We start from the raw sequence: 13,522 nt of genomic DNA, 5'->3' as shown, positions 1-13,522 counted from the left end.
TTGATTTTTATTTTAGCGTTTTTGTAATAAAATAGATATAAATATTTTTAATAAAAATTGCCTTATAAATATATATATATATAGCTAGTAGTTATTGATTCTTAATTTTATGTATGTATGCGATTATTTCTAAGTCACTGTATAGTTGTATATTAAACATATAAAATATTAATCATTTATTTGAATAGTTATTTGAATTATTTTAAATTAATTAGAAATTAGATCACTATTATTTTGAATAATTAAATTTAATAATAATAATAAAATTAATTTAATAATAATAATAATATATAATAATTAGACTTTTTAAATTTAATATATATGTTTGCCTTCACCGACGATAATGCATGTTCATGCATTTACAAATTAGTGTATGTTCAATTTATACACGAAAGTGCATGTTCGGCAAGTATAAAATGTTCCGGCATGTACTATATGTTATTGTTAAAGTATATTTTTTTAAATGTAAAGTATATTAAATAATGTACAAATTGTATAACATTAATATAATTTACTTTTAAGTAATTTTTTAATTTGAATTATATATAAAATGTTATGAATATTTAAATTCAGGATTAAAAATTTGATAATTTAAAAACTATCTTAAATAAAATTATAACATTAATAATTCAGTTATGTTAATAAAAAAATATAAACCTATATATTTTTTAATTATCTAATTCGAAAATTTTCCGGCTAGTTGAGAAGGCAATAATATAGAGAATGAAACTACACAAGTAGGTAACAAAAATGGGTGCTCTAGTAGCGTTCTGCTGAGTGAAATTAGTTTTGTACAAATGTTATTACTTTCTATTATAAACATTGTTTTATACTGTATGTCAAAGAAGTTTCGGTTAAATATTATATTTCATTTTATTATTTTACAAGTTGGGAAACACATATTTGAACCAAAACAAAAAAAGGAAATAAGGTTAAGTACAGCTTGGAAAGTGTTTATTGGATAGTATTCATTAGTAAATTGTCGTTTTCAACTTTTATTTTAATATAAATTCATTTTTGTTATTTGATTGAAGTCATTGTAATTGAAAATGTCTGATGGGGAGGATGATTTTATGTGTGAAGAAGAAGATTATGGTTTGGTAAATAAATATTTCATGTTTATTTTTTTTTAATATGCTGAAGATCGAGTAATAATGATTAATGATTTTAGGTTAGGTTGTGAATTTCTTTTATTATAAGTATATATATAGTAATATAAAATATGTATTTACAAATTTTATAATATACAACATGATTATAAATTTAGGAATATTCAGAAGATTCAAATTCAGAACCTGATGTCGATTTAGAGAATCAATACTATAACAGTAAGTCCTTAAAGGAAGATGATCCCAAAGCAGCCTTGCAGAGTTTTCAAAAAGTTTTGGATTTGGAAGGAGATAAAGGAGAATGGGGATTTAAAGCTCTTAAGCAGATGATTAAAATTAACTTTAAACTTGTAAGGGAATAAAACTGATATATATTAGTTATATATATATATATATATATATATATATATATATACATACATATATATTTAATAAATAACATAGTAATATAAGAAATTTGTTAATAATAATATTTATTTTACACTATTTATTATAGGGTAATTACAAGGAAATGATGACTAGGTATAAACAGTTACTCACGTACATAAAGAGTGCTGTAACAAGAAATCATTCAGAAAAATCTATTAATTCAATTTTAGATTATATTAGTACATCAAAAAATGTTAGTTTTTACTGAAACTATTATTTTGCTAACAAACACAAAGTAAAAAATATTGCAATTAATTTTTGTAGATGGAATTGCTTCAAGACTTTTATGAAACTACATTGGATGCTTTAAAAGATGCAAAGAATGATAGGTTGTGGTTCAAAACCAATACTAAATTAGGAAAATTGTATTTTGATAGGTCAGATTTTAATAAACTAGCAAAGATATTGAAACAACTTCATCAAAGTTGTCAGGTAAAGTAATATATGTTTTCACACATATGGTTATGTTGCACTAAATTAAAATGTTTATGAAAATTTTTTAATAACTGTTTAAGACTGATGATGGTGAAGATGATTTAAAAAAGGGAACTCAATTATTAGAAATATATGCATTAGAAATTCAAATGTATACTGCTCAAAAAAATAATAAAAAGTTAAAGACTCTATATGAGCAAAGCCTTCATATTAAAAGTGCAATTCCTCATCCACTTATAATGGGTGTTATACGAGGTAAATTATCATATATTATTAGTTTTTATCAAGTATAAAATAAAAATAAACAAAATTTCTATAGAATGTGGAGGAAAGATGCATTTAAGAGAAGGAGAATTTGAAAGAGCACATACTGATTTTTTTGAAGCATTTAAAAACTATGATGAGTCTGGTTCACCTCGTCGAACTACGTGTTTAAAGTATTTAGTTCTTGCAAATATGTTAGTATTAACAATTATATTTAATACACTTCTAATAACCGTCTGTAATAAATATATCTGTAAAATTGATAGGTTAATGAAATCAGGAATAAATCCATTTGATTCTCAAGAAGCAAAACCTTATAAGAATGATCCAGAAATTTTAGCAATGACAAATTTGGTTATCAGTTATCAAAACAATGATATAAATCAATTTGAATTAATTTTAAAACAGAATAGAAATAATATTATGGATGATCCTTTTATTAGAGAGCATATTGAAGACTTATTACGAAATATTAGAACACAAGTAAAAATTAAAAATATTTTTTATATAAAATCATAAACTATTATAAAATAATAATTAATTTTTAGGTTCTTATAAAATTGATAAAACCATATACAAGAATCCATATTCCTTTTATTAGCAAAGAATTGAATATTGATGCATCTGAAGTTGAAAGTTTATTGGCATCTTGTATTTTAGATAATACAATTAGAGGTCGCATTGATCAGGTATATAGGATTTCTTTTGTTTAATTTTAAAATGTAAAATGAAAAAAAAAATAAATCAAATTATATTAAAAATTTTAATTTATTAATAAAATTATGTCTAATTATGTTTACTAAATTATTCTATTATATAAATATATATATTCCAAATAGTAATTTTTTTGTATAAAAAGAAATTATGACTCAAAATTTATAGGTGAATCAAGTTCTTGAATTAGACAGGAAATCAGTATGTGCAGCTCGCTATAATGCCTTGGATAAGTGGACTACACAGTTACAATCCTTGCATTTAGCTATTGTCAATAAAATGTCGTAAAAGTGTAGCTGCAAATAAAACTTAAGTAAGATATAATTTAAGTCATGTTTGTAAGTACTAATAAATAATTGCTCTTAATTTAATTAAAATAAAATGTATAATAATATTTTGTATTAAATTAATTAAATCTCTTTAACAAAATATGTATCTTTTAATAATATAAAGTTTAGTTGAAACATTCATGAACTCTTCATATATTATTTATTATTTAAAAAAAAAGTATTTGTTTGTGTGTGTGTACCTGTGTACGCATGGTCTTTTTATCATAGTTTAGTTAATTTTTTTATTGTCTGGATTAAATTGTATTTTCTAGTTTCTAATTAAAATAAATCATTTGTCAGCTACTAGATAGTTTATTAGTATATTGGATATTATATTATATTATATTATATATTTTGGACATATAAAACATGAAAACGTTTAATTTCAGATGTTACGATAAGTACTAATAGAACATTCATTCTTTATCATTTTGGTAAAGTAACTGATAGTAATATATAAATACAGGTAAAGTTAATATTATGAAAGTTACAAATAAAATAAATTTTTTTATTTGACAAAAATAACAATCTTCAAAAAATTGATTTCTTTTTAGTCTGTTTTAATTAGAAATTTTTGCGTTATTGTTGTATACACATTAATCTTGCATTGTATTGTAATATATTAGAGAAATATAAAGAATTCGCCATTTACAAATAAATAGAATTAATTTTTCATTATATTTTAAGAATAATATTCTAGTGAAAAATAATAAAAAAACTGTTTTTTTATTCACAAAAAATTTTTCCATTTATTCTCTTTCTTCCATTACTATCTTTGCTAATGTTTCTATCCAAATTTATGTAAAGGACATTTGGTTGTATGTATAAAATTATGTTTATTTAAATTTATTGATATAAAAATTAAATTTTTAACTTTAAATATAATTTATTAATTTTCGTTTAAAAAATTACATTAGATGAGCAAATATATATTGATGTATTCTATTACATTATTGTATATATATATATATATATATATATTAGCGAGAATTATTATTGATGATAAATTCAAATCAATTGCACATGTATGTATATATAAATGTGTAGTATATAACTTATATTTAGTGTTCTAGCAGTTTTTTTCCATAAATATTTTACAAATTTTCGGTAAATTACAAAGAGTACATTTGAAGAATTTCCGTTTCTCGATTTCAATATTTTTAATGTTGAATTCGTGTATGTAAACCAATGTGACTAATTCTGCTTACTTGGAAGTTAATTTATTTACTTTCACAGAAACGCACACGCACGAGGAGATTTAATAATAAATTAAACAAAAATTTGCATTTTACTTTAATGTATTTTTATAATATAAAATAAACTATACATAAATGTTACATAATTATTAATTAATAAACAAATTTATTTCGCTAAATTAGGGTCATTAGTATTAATAATATTATTCGTGCATTAGATTTTATTATAAAAGGGATTCATATGTATATATATTTTTAGGTTTTTAGGAGCAAGTTATTCTATTTTAGATCAACAATCATACGAAGAATTGTGATTCTTAGATTGAAGAAAGATGGACAAATAAATATCAAAGTGTTAAAGTTTATTTCATGGAAAAACTGATTAATTATTACAATTTATGAAAGTCTGCATAATTTATTTTGGCTGGGTGATATTAAAAAGTATCGCAGTTTATATATGTAATTTGTAATATTTACATGCAAATAATTTAGAATAATTTTCGAGCAATGAAATATAAAAAATATTGCATACCATCCTGCTCATATAGGTAAATTAGATAAATACTGAAACAAGTTTTATTTACAGTTTTCACTTTTGAAATGGATGAGTGAAATTATATTGCTCGTAAAATATAAGAAGAAATATAAAAATTTTAAATTCATAGAATTTAAATGAAAATATTTTTTCACTGTTTTCTTTTTTAAATAAAGAAGATTTGATGTTTTTAAATATTTTAAATTATTCATTTTCTAATTTAAGTACTTTTTATTACACGAATTTTTATGATTTTAACAGCTTTAGAATTTCCTTATATATTTTTGTTTTGTATTCGAATTTACTGACGTACTCTATGAATATTCGTTATTCAATTACCATTGGTATTTACATTCTTAAGATTTTAAGTATTGTTCGCTCTGGCTATACAGTTATAACAGATTACTGAAGTTTGTATTCCATGATTAAAGTGGTAACTATGGGAATGTTTTTTAAATTTTAACTAGATTAAGATTGTTTTCATTACACTCAGTTTCTGTGCAATTAAAACATTACAATATAAATTTATATGTATAAAAATGTTCGTTTAATATAGATCGATTAGTTGTATGCAATTTGCACTTTAATACATTTTTCAAACATCTTTTAAAAATTCAAGATTCATCTATTAAAGCTTCTAAACACTGAAAAAATGTATAAAAATGAGTGATTTACCTTCTTTACAATAGAAATTGACTATTTCTTTTTAATGCATGTACATTATATAATTATTTAGATAATCCAATATGTGGATTCACTAGGTGTGTTTCGAAATATATAATATAATTGAAACTAATGTGTACATTTATATAAATAGACAAATAATTTAAAAATATATTAAAACAATTATTTTCTTCAGTTATTAAGTATATATATACATTTATGTGCTATTCGAATTTAAGTGTTTGTTTTATGACTTGAACTGTCAATTCAATAGTTCAGTGGATTGGTCTCGCGCCATAGCGATTATGAGGAAAAAAGACACAAGTGGAAGGGCTGAAAAATATAATGTATTTTGAGTGTAGATATTGTTTATTCTGGTTATGAATTATAATAATATTGCAGCGTTGTTGGTTGCTTCTAGTGAGATAGAGAATTATTCTATTGCAATGTTGCGGGTGCTTCCTTGTGTTCTTGGTTATCGTTGATGCTATGGAGGTTATGTGGATTTTCAATTTCGGTTTTATGCTGATGTTGTAAGGATCAACATGAGTAGTCGAACATGCTCTTCATGAGCATGGGAAGATGGTAATTCTAATCAATAAGAATTCGTAGAGAGTGCAAACATATTTAATAGGGGTGGATAAGGTATTCTCTGATGTAGTTATTTTGCTCCATCATACTCCAAAGGAGAATGGGAATATTAGAGTGTAAGTCACACGCAAGAAGGTTGAATCAGAAATGATTCCTTCAAGGACGGAAGGAACTTGTCGCCAACCTTGACTGGCTGAACTCTAGCCTCGATAATGCACGTGCATGTAGAAGGCGAACGTACGGTCTCAGCCCCGTGTGGCTTGTGAGCGCGTATTGTGTTACTATTGTAAGTTTTATGCATGGCGTGATTCGAGCGAGAGTGATTAAATTTGTACAATATAATGAAGAGGAGGTACCTTATGAACTACCGTCAAGGTCTGCTGTTTTGGAGGCGTGTCTGGTGCACCTTATTGATTATGATCCCAATGGCTTCAGAGTTAGATTGCTACTCTGGTTGCAATAGATTCTTAGAATGTCGCACGTATGCCTTTTAGATCGATTGTCTGAGATTTCGGTTGAAGTTCGTGCTGGCGCAAGTGATACTGATACTATAAGTATGTGAAATGCACTACCTATAATAACATATCAATGAACGAGGTGTAGAATTACAGTGAGCCATATCTGAGTTGATAGTAAAAACACCGTGAGACAGGTGCATGGCGACTGAGAGGATGGTAAAGGAATAGTGGTTCGGTGCATGGCGCGCTGCTCTTAAATATTCGCGTAGCAGCTTGCGATGCCGGCAACAGCGCAGATGCTTGTTGCTATGCCGAAAATCGTCGTAATGTCAGAGAACGAAACTCTGGAATGTTCTAGAAGCGTCAAAGGACACAGCTTTGGAAGGTTCTAGAAGTTTCATCGGTGTTGCTATGCGAAAATATTGTCGTATATTAGAATTTACGGTGTAGTAAAATTCCCGGAGTCGCTGAATCGTGTTTACAAACAAGAGTGTCCGAGAGCTTGTAACTTTCCCAAATTGAAATTCGGATTAAACTGCTTCAACCCCGAACATTCCGCCCTCCATCATCAATTAGTTGATGATGAAATTTATCTTTCAGGGATTGGTAGCATGGCAAGTTTATGAATTGGGAATGTAATTCTAGTGAGTGTCTGGAGAAGATGTGTCTTGAATTGAGTGAGCATGTTTCTTACAATCTTTTGTGTGATGCGCAAAACTTGATCCGCATGAAGTTCTGTAGAATCTGCCTTTAAGAGTGTTGCCATTACCCTTAAATTCCTTGCTCTTTCTTAAAGCTTCCCTTGATATGTGAAATGTAAATGACGGCTCATGTTTTTTTTTTTTTTTTGTTTAACGGGTTTATGAATTTAAATAAATGGAAGTCCTTCTTACTAATTTATCCAGCGATGAATGTCTGTATTATGTCTCAGTGATGATTTGATTAAGTTTCCGTCGTCAATGATATTGTACCGGATCTTTGGTCTCGTTGAAATTGTTTGTCATCCAATGTAGATTGGCATTGTCATGATTTTGGTTCATGATTTGATCCATGGTGGTCCGATCCACCATAATGGATGTTATGGAATTTGTGTTGCATATATGCGTTGTGCACAGTCTGCTGGATTCGATATTCTAGGAATATATCCAGCGTGCATTTGAAGTTCGGTCTTAAAGGCTGGCAACCCTGTATTTCACGTATTTTTTTCATCTTGATGAATAGGACTTTATCCATGTGAGGGTTACCCGTGAATCAGTCCAGCGATGGATTGCCTTTACGTCCATCTTCCATGTGGCGTGGACGTACTATGTGAGACTTGAAGGAGTAATGCTGCAGCAAGCTCTAGTTTTATATTTCTGGTTGGCTTGAGTGGTGCCACTTTGATCTTGAACACGTTAATGTAGTCATTTTATTTTATTCGTGCACTGATACGTACATGACTGCCGACATTGCCAATTGTTATGCATCAGACAATCCATGTAGCTCTCTATGTAAGGTGCTCATTATGTTGAGCCACGTGATATGTAAGGTCGGTCGGGTTGGCGAGATTCCTTCTAGTTATCAGCCACCGTGCAGAACGCTGAGATGGCATTGTCTCGTCCCGTGGAGCTTGTGTAGCCATAGCTCTTGCTTGAATATGTTCACCAGAGATATGAGTTCACCAATTGCATCGATGCCCTTCCTGTCGTGAACGTAAGCGTGTCCTGTTGAGGAGACCACCGTAATAAATTTTGATAGAGCAATTATCGAACGTAATCGGGATGGTCCTCTTTTGATTCGCGCTAATGGCGGTGATGACACCTTGGTGAGTTGTATGCCATTTTGCCAAGGGAGGACCGCCCGCCATTCAGGGATCTCGTCATTGTGTCAAAAATATTATAGTTGCAATATTACTTTAATGCGTTATATTAACAACTTTTTATTTAGATTACTAAATATTAATTTGTTCGATTTAATTTTTAATCTTAATAATTAATTTTATTTTCGAAAGTATTTTAATTCTAATTTTGTAATGGCTTTATTAAACAAAATAAAAATCATAATAATAAATTTTTTAATCGATCTAAACTGTAATGAAAACATATAGTTAATACTGTATGATTAATTTTAATTTTTGTTATAAGTATAAATTGATTAAAATGGATATGAACTTATATAATCCTTATAATAATACGCTACATGTTTCTATCAAATTGTTATGAATTTAAAAAGAATTGTAACTTTTTAGAATTATCAATTTTTTAAAAATGTGTACCATATAATTTTCAAAAAGATATAAAAAAAAGAAGCGAAAAGAAACAAAAATTATATATAATTATAGATAATACATTATTTTTAGTAATATGATTAATTTATATTATAACTGTAAATATATATTTACATATATGAAATATAGACTTAAATATAGTTGATTATTTGTCCAATTACTTTCACTAGTTAGTTAAAATATTAGACTTCTGAATCGTATTTAAAAAAGTAATATTATTTCAAAAGAATTTAATATGATTTTGAAATTGACTCACTTTACAGTTAAGTTAATTAATGAGCGCATTTTCAAGAAATAGTCCTACTATACTAAATATAAAGACCTTTCAATTTGTGTCAGGATAATTCTTTAGTAACAATTAATCATTTAATTAAATAGACATGAATTTATATAGATATATTAATGCATTAATAATAGAATATGCATTAATTTTTATTAGAGGTGTAGGCGATTTATATTATAAAATACTATTTTTACCTTATATTTAAGGCATAAATTATTATGAAATTACATATTTTATAAAATATTTTAACAAGTAAGAATAAGTTGTTGTTACTTGTAATTATTAATATTGAAAAATTTTACTTTTTTCTTTTTTTCGTCTTTATTTAAATATACAAATATATTAAGAAGTCGCCCAAGATTAATGCTCTTTAAAGTATGCAAGTTGAACGTGCTGATAAGAATATTATATTTACAATATTAATATATTATATACAAGTATAATAAATTTAATAATTAAATATTTGTGTTTACAAGTAGGTTATTTCTATTAAATTTCAAAGCTTTTTCATATTATAAAGCCTAAAAATCAATATATATATATATTGGTGATTTAATTGTTAAAAATATGTGTAATATAAATTTTTGGACTAAATAAAAATTTCAGTATAATGTTTCAAAATTCATTTAAAATATTAGTGGCTTGATATATATTATATTAATATTTCAAAGTAATTTAAAAGCGATTATGTCCTATGTATAAGATGATTCAATATAAAAAGTAGTTTTTTCAGCTTTTTTGATTAATTTATTATAATACAGTATTAATATTTTGTATTTTTTCTTTTTATTAACTACAATTACATGTTTTTATCAAATAAAAATGTAAATTCTAAACATTTTAGGCATTACTATTTTCAGATTGTGAAAGCTTTGAAATTTCTTATAAATATTTTTAATTAATTAAAAATAGTTTAAAGCGATCATTTAAAAACGCATTTTATTTCTTGAAGTATAAATTGACCATTTGTTGAAAAATATATAAGAGGTCAAAATATATTATTTGTATTATGTTATGTAATATGTAAAATATGCTATACTATATAACAATTCGATTATAGATATCTTTATAGACATTAGTCTTTATTACTAAACTAATAATGTTCATATAATGTAATTATTTATTAATAATATACCTTTTATACTATTACGTTTCAATGATTATAATAAATGCAAATAAAAGGAATTATATAGAAAAACAAAATTAAAATGAGTAAACAATAATTTTTGATTATTCAATATTTATTTGATTGATAAAACTTAAACTATGTTTTTAATGTAATTAAGGTGCATAGAATTATTATGAGAGACAGAGTGAGAGAGAGAGAGAGAGAGACTAAGTATCGAATAATTGCTTCACTTAATGAAAAACACGTTTGTTTCTCAAGTTGTCTCTTACTGCTTCTTATCGCATAACTGAACATTTCCCATTACTTTGAAACAGATAAAGATTATAACATAAACATTTTTATTTATGTATAACATATATGCGTGCACGTACTCTTTCTGAGTCAGACATAAAAATCATGCCATACACAATAAAGTCTAAAGTATTTCTTTTCATTTTTGTATTTTTACTTTTTTCTCTATTTGTCATTTTATTTTATAAAACTAGTTAGTATGCTAATTTTAAGCACACTTATACAATATAACTGTAGAGAAGGAATTTTATATTTTCATATATGAAGTAAAGAATGAATTAATAATAAACAATGTAATAATAGTAAGTATTATAGTACTATTTGAATTTAAAGTATTGTATATAAAATAATTTAAGCACTAATGTCAAATAAAAAATACTAGAATATTGAAAATAAATATTAATAGAATATCTAAATTTTTATAAATCTTGTATATAAAGCGAAAATAATACATTACTTAACAATCATAATTGCGATAATAAAATACCATAATGAAACTTTCCACAATATATTTTATATGAATTCTTTATTAGTATATTTCTAATTTATTTTAACAATTATGAATTTTTTTTTATCAATCACTAATCATTAAAATTAATTCTTTAAATTTGCTACATTCTAGTTTTAAATCAAAACTAATTACATTCTTTATATTGTTTTTTTATTAAATAGAATAATTTTTAGTATAAATTTTTAAATTGTTTAAATGAAAAATAATTTTAAAAAAAAATAAATAAATTGATATATATTCTAATGTAAAGCTAGTAAATTATTTTTATAATATTGATGTAAAATAAATTATTTATTAATATATCAATTATAGCCGTTATATCTCATAAATTAGAAATAATTTTTTGTAAATAATGTTTTCTAATATCTATTAGACATGTCATTTTAATAATATTTAAATTTTAATATACAATATAACATAACATAAAGATATCTTATATACACTCAATATAAAGTGGAGATCTAAGTAAATTCAATTTCTATGATAATTTACGAAAGTTGTCTTTGTAAATAGATTTTAAGCAATGGATTTTATATTTGACTCAGTGATTTTTATATATTTCGGCTGTTAATATTTAACAACTGATGTCGATCTTGCTAATAGTCCTACGAATGATCGGATAAAATGATCTATGTTAGGGTTACTGCGTTTCTTCACTTTTAGAAACATTACGGCGCGCGCAACTTTCGATGCGATGAAAGTGGGCGGACGCTTCCGGGTGTGTAGTCCCATGTAGCTTCAGTCGAGCTTGCGCGCAACCAGCGTCTGAATCTTCGACGCATGCTTCAGTTTAATGTGCAAGCTCATACGATCTGTATCAGTTGAAAATTTAGTACTTGAAGGCTGCCGGGCCGAGCGCGATTATCATAAGCAGTGAACACAATCGCGGCTCGGTCCCTCTTCTTTTAATTTTTTTTCTTCTGTTTTTCATAAGTTCCATCTTATTTTATAAGTTTTAATATTGTGACAAACAAAATATTGTGACTATATATGAGAGGAAAAAAGTTGGTTCAATTGAAAGATAAAACAAGATGAACAGAAAAGCCTGCACGTGCATCAGTTTTTTTTAAGGCGATGTGTGTGTTAAAAATTGGTGTGCAATAAAAACATTGCCGTTTTAAGTGTCTTTCATCCTAGAATTAGTGATAAAGGTAGATCCCTTTTTAGACAGATAATATTCCTTATCTCTTATATTATATATAAGGTTGTGGATATACTTTCTAATCATAAATGTTACGATAACCGGCTAAACATGAATATAAAGTATTCTGAATTTTTTAAAATTTTCTAATATTGTCCGAGATGAAATTAATTGTTGTACTTTCTTGTTCTTATTTTTGTAAAGTATTCTGAAAATATATTATTTTTCTACATAATATTTAAAAATATTATAAAAAAGAATAATTTTCATCATTTTGTAATGTAAATTTAGTAAATCGATATATAAAGGTATAACAATTATAATAAAAGAATTATTTTCACACTATATTTTTATTATATAAATTCAAATTACATATTTGGGAAGTTAATTTTAAAATTAATTTTTAAAAATACAACATAATAAATAGACATAATAATAGACATAATAAATACATAATAAAAACATAATAAATAGAAACCTGTTTTTATTAACAGTAATTCTTGTTAGAAATTTCTATAATTTACTTTTTGTTTTGAATTTTAATAATGAGAGCTATATTAATGATTTAAAATATCAGTAAATATATAGATTATACATACCATAAATTTTAATCATTTGCAAAATAATTCCACCACCATACATAATTTCTTATTTACTCTCTCGAAAGGATGATTAAACTTTAAAATTTTTTCATTACTTTATAGATTTTCTTTATAAAAGTAAGATTTTACAAAATCAAAATACTTTATATGTACAATTAAAATTGCCAATTTATTTAAAAATAATCTAAAATATTATTTTGATAACTAAATATATTTTTATAATCTTTTTTTTTTAATATTAATGTTTAATATCGATTGATTGTTATTTGTAAGTATTCTAGAATGGCTTAGAATATAATTTTTTTAACTGAATAGTCAATGATTTATACAAAATTAAATATTATATTTAAATGCAATATTCCAATATTTATTTATACGTTTATTTTAGATGTAAACATTAAATGTATAATGAATTCTTTCTAATAAAAAAATATATACACAAATTTTTTTTAGAAATAAATTACATATTTTGAAAGTTTTTATTCATAACAATTTTTACTAAATAGTATTAGAAAAATAAACTTTACGTTGAGCTTTAAAATTCATTAAAGAAATTAACCTAGAAGAGAATTTTAT

The 13,522-nt window shown here is 25.1% G+C and overlaps 1 protein-coding gene across 4 annotated transcripts; it reads left to right on the top strand.

Moving 5' to 3' along the window:
* The first annotated feature begins 754 nt into the window (after window positions 1-754).
* Window positions 755-4,878, top strand: alien (COP9 signalosome complex subunit 2 alien). 4 transcript variants are annotated; one of them, XR_913081.1, is made up of 12 exons: window positions 755-931; window positions 1,035-1,100; window positions 1,268-1,459; window positions 1,606-1,731; window positions 1,803-1,970; window positions 2,054-2,228; window positions 2,293-2,431; window positions 2,504-2,720; window positions 2,786-2,926; window positions 3,120-3,264; window positions 3,670-3,746; window positions 4,736-4,878. XR_913081.1 is itself a non-coding variant. In XM_011505952.1 (10 exons), exons 1-9 carry the CDS (start codon window positions 1,050-1,052, stop codon window positions 3,237-3,239), a joined length of 1,329 nt encoding a protein of 442 aa, XP_011504254.1. In that variant the 5' UTR covers window positions 755-1,049; the 3' UTR covers window positions 3,240-3,264; window positions 4,736-4,878. The 4 variants fall into 4 exon arrangements, 1 of the variants encoding a protein (XP_011504254.1); XR_912866.1 differs by having other exon boundaries at window positions 755-1,100; XR_912971.1 differs by lacking the exon at window positions 3,670-3,746 and having other exon boundaries at window positions 755-1,100; window positions 3,120-3,289.
* The last annotated feature ends 8,644 nt before the right edge of the window (window positions 4,879-13,522 follow it).

The sequence above is a fragment of the Ceratosolen solmsi genome, unplaced genomic scaffold (assembly GCF_000503995.2).
Source record: "Ceratosolen solmsi marchali unplaced genomic scaffold, CerSol_1.0 scaffold10, whole genome shotgun sequence".
NCBI lineage: Eukaryota > Metazoa > Arthropoda > Insecta > Hymenoptera > Agaonidae > Ceratosolen > Ceratosolen solmsi.
This window is presented reverse-complemented; position numbering and strand designations above follow the sequence as displayed.